Source organism: Xenopus laevis, chromosome 3S, assembly GCF_017654675.1.
Source record: "Xenopus laevis strain J_2021 chromosome 3S, Xenopus_laevis_v10.1, whole genome shotgun sequence".
NCBI classification, from domain to species: domain Eukaryota; kingdom Metazoa; phylum Chordata; class Amphibia; order Anura; family Pipidae; genus Xenopus; species Xenopus laevis.
This window is the reverse complement of record NC_054376.1, coordinates 42294338-42307676: the sequence shown is the minus strand read 5'-3', so window position 1 is coordinate 42307676 and position 13339 is coordinate 42294338. Positions and strand designations below refer to the sequence as shown.

Below are 13339 nucleotides of genomic sequence, written 5' to 3'. Positions count from 1 at the left end.
TAATTGTTGTAGGATAGGTGATAATATGAGAGGAATTGTGCTATATATTATTACCCAGGCGCAGAGCTGCATCTGTAATCATCACTGTCCTTTATATAAGAGGAAGCTTTCAGCAAGTGCAGTGTTGACACAGCCTATTTCAGTTATGAATATGGATGGATCTAAATCAAAAGAGCTTCGTTCATATGATATTCTAATGATGCCCAGGAAAAGCTGGGGCTCACAAAGAAACCTGAATTTTAAGCAGCTCATTTGATGAGTTTGCTTCTCAGCCCTTCACTCGCAAGGCTCAGTAGAACTGAAAGCCAGGGTCCAGATTGCATCTCCGCACAGTATTAGATTAACGGAGTCTTCACTTCTATTGATGTTACCTTGTGCAAAATGGGAAACAGCTCACATATTATTACCTGCCATTTAGTAAAGACATACATTTAAACATATTTAAGAAAGAAAAAAGGAAAGGACCTTATGGACAACCATAACGTCAGGCATTTACTACCCTGACTTTTCACTCCACTGTATAGTTGCACAGTAGATAAGGCTGGAGTAGGCAGGGGAGCCATGTGTTTCGGGCACAGCTGGTGGGATGGTACGATTGGATAGGAGTGAGCAGCAAGCATGCAGAGGGCAATTTGGGTTGCCGTCTGTACTGTATTTAACAGCTTAGCTGGTAAAAATGATACTGACTAGGGAAAAAATATAAATAAGCCAATATTTTTTTCCATAAAAGGTGGCAACCCTAGAGGCCATGTACAGTGGAGGTATGGAGGGGGGGGTTGTTGTGCAGGCTGAGCGTAGAGGGATGTGAGGTGGCAGGGAGAGAGCCAGGCCAAGTAGTATTTGTCTTGGGCACCAATACTATTGGCCTGACTGCAGGGGACCAAGGAGGTATAGGGCCCCATGAGGCCCTAATATACAATTTCAATAAATATTGAAAAAAAACAGGCCAACCTCATTTTGGGGGCCTTTAAAAATAATTTGCTGTGGGCCCAGTAATATCTAGTCTCGCTGTGCTTGAAGGAGGTAGACCTGCCCCACTGATGATATGGTCCTTGACATCACCACTGCCCCCCCCCCCCCCTGTTGGGCTTTCAGACACCAAAATGATGGAAGATAATTTATAAATCATATTGAAAGTATTAACTTTAAAACTTTTGAAAATGAAAATAAATCTTAATTTTATAATTTGGTCAGTAGATGGCAGCATGTCCTAAGGCTGGTCCTTGGTTAGGACTTCCCTAAAAGGTGTCCTGATAATGGGAAATCCAAAAGCCTATTTAAGGGAATTTGAGGGATTTAAGGTACAGCCTCTTTGACCTAAATAATATAATGTAATACACCCTTTACTGTACAGCACAGCGGCATAGGGTTGGTGCTTAAAAATAAGAGTGTTAATAATAAAAATAATAATAATCATCATAGATGTGCCTCTCAAGTATTCTAAGAAATGTCTCAGATGTAATTAACAATTCCTGTTTTATGTATGTATGAAATCGAAATCTGAAAGCTGAAGAGAGGGTGTCCCTTTAAATAGACTAGCACATCCTCAGGTGGCTTGTAACCTCATACCCCGGAAGAAATATGTAATAACATAAGCCCTTGCTGTCGCTAATTGTTATGTGCTACCAGCCTCACACTGTCTGCTTGTGAGTAAATAAGCTTTGCTCATTTCACGGATGATAGACACCTTTCAGATAATAAAGCTCCTCCAATACAATTTAGCAAAAAGCAGCACATTGGTGAGTAAAGTGTGCAAATCATCCAGATTAGAAATGCAGGCACGGTGCAAAGCTATATAGCTTTATCCTTAAAGGAACAGTTCAGTGTAAAAATAAAAACTGGGAAAATAGATAGGCTGTGCAAAATAAAAAAAATTCTAATATAGTTAGGCAAAAATGTAATGTATAAAGGCTGGACTGACTGGTGTGTAACATAACAGAACAGAACACTGCTTCCTGCTTTTCAGCTCTATAACTCTGAGTTATTCAGCGACTTGAAGGGGGGCCATATGGGACATAACTGTTCAGTGAATTTGCAATTGATCCTCAGCATTCAGCTCAGATTCCAAAGCAACAGTTATGACTCATGTGCCCCCCTCAAGTCTCTAATTGGTTACTGTCTGGTAACCAATCATTGGAAACCAAGAGAGCTGAAAAAGTAGTATTCTGGCTATTATGTTAGACATCCAGTCACTCCAGCCTTTATACATTACATTTTTGGCTAACTTACAATATTGGAAACATGTTTTATTTGCACAACCTATCTATTTGCCCAGTTTTTATTTTTGTACTGAACAATTCCTTTAACCCCATCCATAGGGCTGGCAATAAGTACTGGGGTTCCTATGCACCTTGAACCCACCAGATGGTCCTAACTTGTGTGTCTTATTGATGTGCAAGGTATAAGATGTAGGAGATGGGTCTATGTGCACCGACCTATCTCTCTTCAGTACAGTGCTGCAGGACATCCATTTAAGAATGGAGTTCAGGGAGCCCTCAACAATATAATATGTAACTCGGGCACTGGTGTAACTATGACTGGCCGGGCCCCCACAAAAAAAAAAAAATCTTATGGGGAGTTAGAGTGCCCATAGACGCACAGATAATATCATACAAAACAAATTTTCGCATGATATTCGGTGCGTGTATGGTGGGAAAAGAGCCGACCGATATCGGCAGAATAGTTGGATGTTGGTTGGCTCGTTGATCGGGCTGAATGGAAAATTCCGATCGGGTGCCTTTGAAGGGACCCAAACATCAGCCATTGTTAGTGCTGAATCGTCAGATACAGGTAGAATTCTATTGTTTCTACCTGTATATCTGACGATTCAGCTCTACACGTGTGTATTGAAACAAACAATCTTTCTTGGAAAGAACTTTTCCAAGAAAGATCTTTATTATAACGTCTATGGCCACCTTAAGGGTTGCACCTGTATGGATTTGACCCAGACAACCCAGAAAGTCTGAGTAGGTTAAAACGGCATGCCTGGTTTCCAAATTAGGAAAATTGGGCAGGAATCTCCTTGACTGATGTGGCAATTGGTCAACCGAAATCGCTACTCCCCCCTGGGATATCCCTGCCCCATGACATCAGCTCCTGCACCCCCTGCCCTGATTTCTCCATGAAGACTGGTGGCAACTCTACAGGGAGCCTACCTCACCTACTTCAGACAGGCAGCGAATTGTACGTCACGTTTGAGGGGGTTTTCAATAGAACGCAGACAACGACACAGTCACCTCCATAACCAGGGACATTATAAGAACTCTAATCTGTTTCTTATATCCCAAGGAGGGTCCCCTGACACCGTAGGGGCCTGGGGCAAATGCTGGACATATGCTGATGACTTTTCTGCTACAAATCATCTAATATATAGATATATTATAGTATAGCACCGGAGGGTTCTGGAGGAACGTCATTTCGTTTCTACTATGTACTTTATTTACTGTATATGGCTGAAATGACAATAAAATCCATTTGACTTGACTTGACTAATATTGGGAATGGGTACAGGTTATTATATCACATCACAGACTAGCCCCCGATAAAATGTCCTTCTTAATAAGTAACCATGACTTTTTGTTTGGATCACGTCAGCCTGTTTACTGCTGCTCTTTCCAAGGGCAACGGGACTAAGCAGAATGTTAGCAGCAGAAATTGCTCCTTTCCCCCCTCCTCACATTATGATAATGACAATCTATTCCTGAGAGCTCGCGACTGATCATTTCAAGGCTGGGAAATGGAATCCTGTCCCTGATTATCACTATACTTCAAGCTCATTCAAATCAATTTACTTTAAATTGCACGAGAAATCAATGCATTCTGTTAGTTAACAATAGCATTCTTATGCCGGTCAGGTAGGACTTAATAATGAGAGAAAAGGGGAATTAAAGGCAGCGGCACTGTTACAATAAACAAGGCAAGTAGCAAATTGTATTTACAGGTTTCTAGGGATGTTTCAGGCATGGAATGCAATATGCTTTGTGTGAATGTATCATATGCAAGCCAGGACCATGCTGAAATATTACTTTTGTCTTTGTAATTATAGTACAGGTATGGGACCTGTTATCCAGAATGCTCGGACCAGGGGGTTTCCGGATAACGGATCTTTCTGTAATTTGGATCTTCATACCTTAAAGTGATACTGACACTAAAAATTTTCTTTTCAAAATATTACTCTACATTAAGGGGTACATTTACTAAGGGTTGAAGTGAATTTTCAAATTCAAACTAATTTTTGGGTACTTCGACTATAGAATAGGCCTAAATTCGACTTAGACTCGAAGTTAAAAAGCTCGACTTCGAAAATCGAAGTACTGTCTCTTTAAAAAAGTTCGATTTCGACACTTCGCCACCTGAAAACCTGCCGAATTGCTATGTTAGCCTATGGGGACCTCCTAGAACCTATAGCCAACATTTGGCTAAGTTTTTAGAAGTCGAAGTAAAATCGTTCGATTGATCGATTAAAACGTTCGATTCGAAGGATTTCATCGTACGATCGAACGATTTGACTTCAACCGAATATGGCCAAATTCGATTAAAAATAACTTCGACTTCGAATATCTAAGTAATGCAATACGATGGTTGAATTTCGAAGTTTTTTGCACTTTGAAATTCGACCCTAGATAAATCTGCCCCTAAAAGTTATATATGTGTCACATTGATAGTTTTTTGCTGATTGTTCTGCTTGTGTAAGTAATTATTACTTGAAATTCCTAAACCTGACTGTTTTGCCAACCTGACTGTCCCATCTCAGTCTGTTTCTAATGTTTCTAATGCTAACGGACTCCTGCTGCACAAAAATGGCAGCCCCCTCATAGAGGAACATGGGGGTAAGAAAGGTCATGTAAAAGCATCAGGCAAATACTTTTATGTCAAAATTATAAATAGCATTCAAAGATAATGTTATGATGGATGTAAAAAAGGTTATTTTCTGGTGTCAGTATCTCTTTAAGTCTACTAGAAAATCATGTAAACATTAAATTAACCCAATAGGCTGGTTTTGCTTCCAATAAGGATTAATTATATCTTAGTTGGGATCAAGTACAAGCTACTGTTTTATTATTACAGAGAAAAAGGAAATCATTTTTAAAAATTTGGATTATAAAAATGGAGTCTATGGGAGATGGACATTCCGTAATTCTGAGCTTTCTGGATAAGGGTTTTCCGGATAATAGATCCCAGACCTGTTGTCAGAATCCAAATTTGTTTTATTGTCCCATACCGGAGGTCATTTCTTGTGCCAGTCCCATGAGTTATATGGCATAGTGCCTAGTTACCAGCCTGGCTGATGTTAGATATTAGTCTGTATTAACTGGTCCTGCATCAAGCTAACTGTATGAAAGATATTATATGAGAAATATCACATTGGACATATATAGGATATACACAAGGCGTGTTGAAACTGTGACCCTCCAGGTTGAACACCCCTGATTTAAGTGTATAGAAAAAGTTGAGAGAAAAGACTGTGTATGAAAAGAACTGCAACTGTATGCATGAGTGAACACAAGGTGGCAGCATAGATGCCTGTTTGAATGTTGAGTTAAATATATTGATTCTATGGGTTCTATTGCTTCTATATAACAGGTTAATTGTATATTTATGGGAACCAGTGACATAACTAAAACGTACTTAACTTCACCGTAAAATGTTTGCTGCTACATAAGCATCCTGAAGAAGGTGATTCCTGAACAATCTTCGAGATCTGTTCCCCCATCCAATTCCCCCATTTATTCCATCCTGCAGCAACCAGGTTTTCGAGCCCCGCTACATTATGCTGAATCTGCTGCATATGGGATATATAAAGAAAAGAAAAAAATAAATAAAAATAAAATATATATATATATAAAAAAAAAATATATATATATATATATATATATATATATATATATATATATATATATATATATGTGACATATATAGGGAAATAATTTGGCCACATTAATTACAGGCCAATGAGTTGTAAATCAATCAATCTGCTCAAGGGAAAATTGCCTGTAGCATTTAGTACACAGGGCTAGGTTTGCAGATGAGCACTTTTCAGATTGACTAGCAATTTAGGGAGACCGATGCCATTCAGAGTGTGTCGTGAATCATTTGAATATTTTAAAAAATCAACAATATGATTGATCCAAAAATGCTAAATTTTCTTAACTCAATATCTTTGCTGTCAGACCTGTTAGACTGCATTAAGATTAAAGAATTTTGCCAGCATCTGGATTTAGCAAGCATCCTAATAAAACTCTATTTTATCATTCTTTTATTCAGGAATACTCTTCACCATGTTAGTCTTTGGACCAGCGTGTGGTTTTATCTTGGGCTCCTTCTGTACGAAGATTTACGTGGATGCCTTTCTTACTGACACAAGTAAGTTTCGTGTGACTGGAGCATGCATTTTGTATTGTGATTGAAGGATCTTGTATTCTAAGAACTGTAAACTCCACTTGATGTCTGCAAAGACTAAACCCCAATAATGTTAGCAAATATAGAAAATGACCATAGGATCTGGTTGTAGATTTGTTTTCTATGCTACACAGCACCAGCATGAGAAGTGTGAAGTTCATGGTGAAGTGTGTGGGCCCTGTTTGGCATTACACTGATATTCTTCTGCTTCTTCAGTATATCTCACCACCTTATTGTCTTGTGCTCCTGTTGTGCTGTAGGTAAGCTGGACATCACACCAGATGACCCACGCTGGATTGGAGCCTGGTGGGCTGGTTTTCTTCTCTGTGGCATCTTGCTCTTCTTTTCATCGCTCCTGATGTTTGGCTTCCCGCAGTCCCTGTCCCCATGCATTGACCGTTCAGAGGAGAGTGAGCAAACCATGTTGCCTGACGCGGAATATGAGAGACCCAAGCCTAGTAATGGGGTGCTGGGACATTCCTCTGAAACAGATGACAACACTACCTGTTTTCAGCAACTTAGAGGTATTTAACAACAAAGGTGGGATCTGTTATCCAGAAACCTGTTATCCAGAAAGCTCTGAAATTACCTGAAGGCGGCCTCCCATAGACTCCATTATAATGAAATATTTCACTTTTTAAAAAAGTTATTTGCTTTTTCTCTGTAGTAATAAAACAGTACCTTGTTCTTGCATCCAGCTAAGGTATAAAGAATCCTTATTGGAGGTAAAACATGAACAAATCTGATTTGGTTTATTTAATATTTACAGTAAATTACAGACAAATTACGAAAAATGTCCCGGACATTCTGGATAACATGTACTTGCAAATCTGCCATATTCTTCTAGAGCAGTGATCCCCAAACAGTAGCTCGTGAGCAACATGTTGCCCTCCAACCCCTTGGATGTTGCTCTTGGGGTCCTCAAAGCAACTTATTTTTGAATTCCAAGCTTGAAAGCAAGTATAGTGCCTAATATAGAGCCTCTTGTAGGCTGCCAGTCCACATAGGGGCTACAAAATAACCAATTACAGCCCTTATTTGGCATCCCCAGGGACTTTTTCATGCTTGTGTTGCTCCCCAACTCTTTTTACATTTGAATGTGGCTTACAGGTAAAATAGGTTGGGGATGCCGGTTCTAGAAGCTCAGGTTTAATTACTTGAGTATACCAATGGCCTTTTTCTGTAATTGCCATGTGATATAGAGCAAATCAATTTGCCTCAATCAAGATTCTCTATGAATCAGTGAAACTCTGCCCCGTAAAAGACAGCTCTGAACCAAATCTATGTGATAGATGACGATTTGTGCTTAATTTAGTTTGGAAATGTGCAGACTTGGCAATTCATGTCCCATTGATTCCCATGTGCCTAATTAGATTTGGCACGGACCCAGGAGGGATTCAGAAATCATGTTCAGTTTTTAAATTTGTTTTTCAACTTAAATTCTAAACCACTTGCTTGGGCCACCCATTCAATTTGTCTGTCTGATAAACACTGCATATCCACTTCTACTCTGGCTGAATTATGCTAGTGGTACAAATGAAAATCAATGTCAGTGCAAAATCAAATCCACATAAACAGAACATGAAAGCAAACAGAGAACATCCACAGGTAAGGGATGAATGTTGCTTTCCCAAGGATTTTATAGACCTCCGTCACAGACAGCAGATGCCTGATACATGCTAATATAATGGCTCTTGGTGCTGTTGTAAGGTGAGCCATGTTTAGCTAATTTTTTAGTTTTCACCTTGAGTAATTCCAGGCAGATTATATGTTTCAAACCAATAAATGAAATTGATTCAAAGCTCTCTCTAAAGGTTCAGTGCCACTTTGATGTGCCCTGGTATTTCTTTTTGTTGATTTCATACATTTTCCAAACGGTCGGCCGTGTTGAAAGGAAAGTACCCAGCATGGGAGAACAATACAAACACAGTTTGTTAATGAACGGCCCTGACTAAATAAGGAAACCAATGCTAGTGCAATTTAACAAAACAGCCAAAATTTACTGTAACCTTGCATTTAGCACCGCCAAGCACACAACTAGATAGTATATGTTAGAAAAAGTGCTAAAAGGCAGCTAAACATAATAGAAATGAAATAATGTAGTGAGTGATCCTCTGAGCACTTTAACAATTCAAATGAATGTACTGTTTTAGTGGTTTCCAAAATATTACCCATTTGAGTCATTTTTAGGCTACTGACAACTCTCTTTATAGGTCAAAGCGTCAGCGACTGTAAATAATAAATATTAATAGTTTATAAATAACAGTCACATTTTTGCACAGAAATGTAAAATGGAAATGATACCACCTAAAACTTGTCAACATACCATAAAGGTCAGTGGGAGGTGTATCTTCTCCATTCAAGCAATGGATTGATCAATATGGTGGTGTCGCAGTGGCAAATCATGGAAAAAGCTGCAAATCTCATTTTGCCATCCATTTTCAAGTTGATAAATTTGTGAATTTTGCAAAACTCTGTAAAAAAAACCCCTGATATTTGGTAAATCTGTCCATAATTTTCTATGTACTTTGATCGTTCATTTTACCCTAGGGTTTCTGAGAGCCGCTCAGCTGCATACCTGGTATTATCAGTGGCATAACTACTGAGTAGGATCCCCTTGCAAACCATTTCTGAGGGGCCCATTGCATATCTACTTCTACCCCAATCCCACTTCCCACTTGCAGGTAGGAAAGTAGCTGGGGAGGGTTTTTTCTTTTCAACTATAGAGGAAGCATGTTGCTCTCCAACTCCTTGGATGTTGCTCCCAGTGGCTTCAAAGCAGGTGTTTCTTTTTGAATTCCAGGCTTGGAGGCAAGTTTTGGTTGTATAAAAACCAGGTGTACTGCCAAACAGAGGTTGTCAATCCACACAGGGGCTACCAAATGGGCAATCACAGCACTTATTTGGAACCCCAAGAACATTTTTCATGCTTGTGTTGCTCCCCAATTCCTTTTTCTTCTGAATGTTGCTCAACGGTTCAAAAGGTTGGGGATCCCTGGTCTAGAGTGACCCTCCATGACCACAGGGTCTGCATTCTCTATAGTTATGTCAGCAACATAAATCCTAATATCTCAGAAACAGCTACAAATAATATATCAATGCATATTATAAAAGTGCTAAGCCAAGTCAGCATGCGCATCAGGGATGCATGTTCGCATGTGCGCATAAACGCACACACTGTCCATACAGCAATTGCTGCCACACAGGTGGGGGACAGAAGGGTCCAAACTAGAAGAGGTACGTGCCTGGCGCCCCTCTACCTTTGCGCCCTAGTAGAACTAAACCCTAAAATTGAATATGTTTAAAAATGCCATATTTTATATACTGAATTTTTTGTTCTAGTTTAAATTTTCTGCTTCTAAATAGCAGCAATGATCCAGGACTTCAAACTTGTCACAGGGGGTCACCATCTTGGAAAGTGTCTGTGACACTCACATGCTCAGTGGGCTCTGAGCAGCTGTTGGGAAGCTAAGCTTAGGGGTGGTCGCAAATTATGAAGCAGAGAATGAGGTTGGCCTATAATATAAGATGATGCTACAGGGCTGATTATAAATTTCTGATACAAATTGCAATGGTTTCTGTGCTGTCATGTAGTAATTATCTGTATTAATTATTAATCAGCTTGATATTGTGACATTTATATTCTATGGGGCCCATTTACTTAGCTCGAGTGAAGGAATAGAAGAAAAAAAACTTTGAATTTCGAATGATTTTTTTGGCTACTTCGACCTTCGACTACGACTTCGATTCGAACTAAAAATCGTTTGACTATTCGACCATTCAATAGTCGAAGTACTGTCTCTTTAAAAAAAACCCTATTCGACCCTATGTAAATCTGCCCCCAAGTGTACTGTATATTGTGAGTGGGTCCCTTAGCTCAGTAAGTGACAGCAGCACAGAGCATGTGCAGTGAATCAGCAGAAAAGAAGATGGGGAGTTATTGGGGCATCTTCAGAGACACAGATCTTCCCTGCTAAAGGGCTGTGGTTGCCATGGGCTGGTACAGAAGCCCAAAATATAATGTACAACATTTGTAGCCTACTTATTTAGTTAGGCTTTAGTTCTCCTTTAAAACACAGCCCGGGCAGTTTTTGATCAGATCCTGGTTTTGCCCTTATTGCGGCTCATTAGTGTAGCCCCAGGTTTTCTAGTTTAGATCCAGGACATGGAACCATATAAAAAGTGACGAGGCCCACTCTAATATGATTGAAAAGAAACTTTGTTTTCCTCCTATAATCTCTAATTTCATGGAATATCCTATAGGGGTTTTCAAACATAGCCAGATACCTGTTTTGCCCCTATTGTGTCTCATTTGTGTAGTTCAAGTTCAGCATATCTAGATCCAGGGAAGTGAATGATACAAAATACTCTCTTCTCTGTATTTATCCTTCTTTTTCAAACTTGATTCCTTGTTACCTTCCCAATTTACGATTCTGGAAAAAGTGGCAAAAACCTCACCAAGGAGTTCAAAATAAACTGCAAAGAAATGCTGTAGCACACAAGTGAACAATCTCTTCTAAAAACCCATTTGGAGGATTCAAGTGTTGCAGAGTTGCTTGACAGAAAGGCAAATATTTGGCTAGATGTCTCCCCATGTTTTATTTATAATCTTATTTTAGCAATGTTTTCCCCTTGCTGTTGAAGACAGCTTCACAGTCTTGGAGGATGTTTAACTCCCACTGCGGTTTAAACTGCAGTGAGAATACACAATAGAGCCAGTAGTTTTCTAGTCTCGACCCTTAGAGAATTGTAAAGAATAAGAAAAGGAAGAGAGAAAGAACATGATTGTTACAGTGAAAATTCTCTTTGTGACCAATTTATTCTGTTCTACATTTTAAGTCCATAAAAGTTCACTGGTGGGCAAAGAGGGAACCTCTGGGATATGGACTTCCTAAAGCAATGTACAACTGTGCAAGTAGACTTTCTATGAAAGAGCAGTTGTGCATTTAAAGCATGTTCTTCTTTAATCTATTACTGTTCAGTGATGATTTGAACTAGATGTCAGGTTCTGTTTATAATTCATAACTCCTTTAGAAAGTACAATCACATGAGCCCCAGTTCTCCATATAAATACAAACAAGAGAATGTAACTTTGTACATCTAAATAAGAATTCTCTAAAACACCTCTGCTTTACATGATACATAACTTTTTACAGGAATAAAAACTTAACAGGTAATTTACAGAAACCTCAGACACAAGTACAAAGGGGGCAGTGTCGGACTGGCCCACCGGGATACCAGGAAAACTCCCGGTGGGCCCAGGTGTCTGCTTCTAATTATTTGGCCTATACACTTCAGGGCCGATTCACTAAGGGTCGAATATCGAGGGTTAATTAACCCTCGATATTCGACTAGGAATTGAAATCCTTCGACTTCGAATATCGAAGTCGAAGGATTTAGCGCAGATAGTTCGATTGAACGATTCGAAGGATTTAAATCCAACGATCGAAGGAATATCCTTCGATCAAAAAAAGTTAGCCAAGCCTATGAGGACCTTCCCCATAGGCTAACATTGACTTTGGTAGCTTTTAGATGGCAAACTAGGGGGTTGAAGTATTTTTTAAAGAGACAGTACTTCGACTATCGAATGGTCGAATATAGTTGAACGATTTTTACTTCGAATCCTTCGATTCTAAGTCGTAGTCGAAGGTCGAAGTAGCCCATTCGATGGTCGAAGTAGCCCATTCGATGGTCGAAGTAGCCCAAAAAAAACTTCGAAATTCGAAGTTTTTTAACTTCGAATCCTTCACTCGAAGTTAGTGAATCGGCCCCTTCATGTTTATTGCAGTATCCCGTTATGTTACTTCAAATAGAGGAAGTCTGTGTTTCCGTTTTTAAGAGAAATGTCTGTCTTTGTTGGAGAAAAGGGAATGCAAAAATATTCTGTAACCACCAGATTCTGGCTACAGGTTTTAGGATGTAGAAGAAGGGTTAAAACAATTATTCCTTGATGGAACAAAGAATTAACTGTACAGATATTTGTGATTATGACAAAATTCAACAAAGAACTGCCTGTGTTTGCAGAAGCAGTTGGTCACCTTTGCCAAGGATATGGTCTAAACTCTGAGCACAGCTTGTGCCAGTCCCACTCTGGACCAGTATTCGGCAGCACACATTTTCTTTCTATTCATTTTATCTTAAACATTCAGGGAAGATTTAGCTTGATATTGTTACACTGGATGCTTTTTTGAAGGTTAATCAGCAGGTAGCCTCTAAATGACACAGTCCCAGCAGGGTATCGCCGGACTAATGAGGGTCTGGCTCATATATTATTTTTATTCTATCTGGATGATGATAGTAGAAAAATGCTTGGATCCTCATTAATGTAGCACCCCAAGGATCTGAGAGAGTCTATTACTTGATATAGCTGTAGATTGTATCCAATAAGATGGGATGCTGAATCAGGAACTATTAGAAATTTGTTTTTCTGCTGGCTCCCGAGTTTGGTGTTGCCATGGAAGCCTGGCAATTGTTATTATTGTTATTATTATTTAATGTAATACTTATGTTATGAATTACATTTTGTACATTTACTGTTCGCTTTCTATGCCTTATGATTACTTTGAGGCATGTATGCCCTTTGCAACAATGCTTTATGTATTATTATTATTTTTATTATTATTATAAACCAGCATTTGTAAAGCACCAACATATGCCACACAGCTGTTCAATAGAAGGGCTTATATGTAAAACATCCAAATACCAAAAGACTAAAGAGTGCTTTGTTCGGTAAAGCTTACAATCTAGAACCATCACTGGATCTTATTTACTTTTAACAGTAACAGTAACTATTTAACATTAAGGAAATTTGCACCCCATGGAATCTAATGACATTTGTTGCTTTCATTATTCATACTGCAGCTGATTGCACAAAGCTAATTGCTGATTGGTTACTGTGCAAATTTACCCAGTTTTAGTACATGAGCCATAGTGGTTCTTA

The 13339-nt window shown here is 39.1% G+C and overlaps 1 protein-coding gene across 1 annotated transcript in view; it reads left to right on the top strand.

Moving 5' to 3' along the window:
* Positions 1–13339, top strand: part of slco3a1.S (solute carrier organic anion transporter family member 3A1 S homeolog) — a 172892-nt gene that overhangs the window by 117573 nt on the left and 41980 nt on the right. The window contains exons 3-4 of the mRNA XM_018255309.2: positions 6265–6363; positions 6660–6923. Of these exons, the coding sequence (XP_018110798.1) occupies positions 6265–6363; positions 6660–6923 (363 nt within the window). The remainder of the gene's footprint in view (positions 1–6264; positions 6364–6659; positions 6924–13339) is intronic.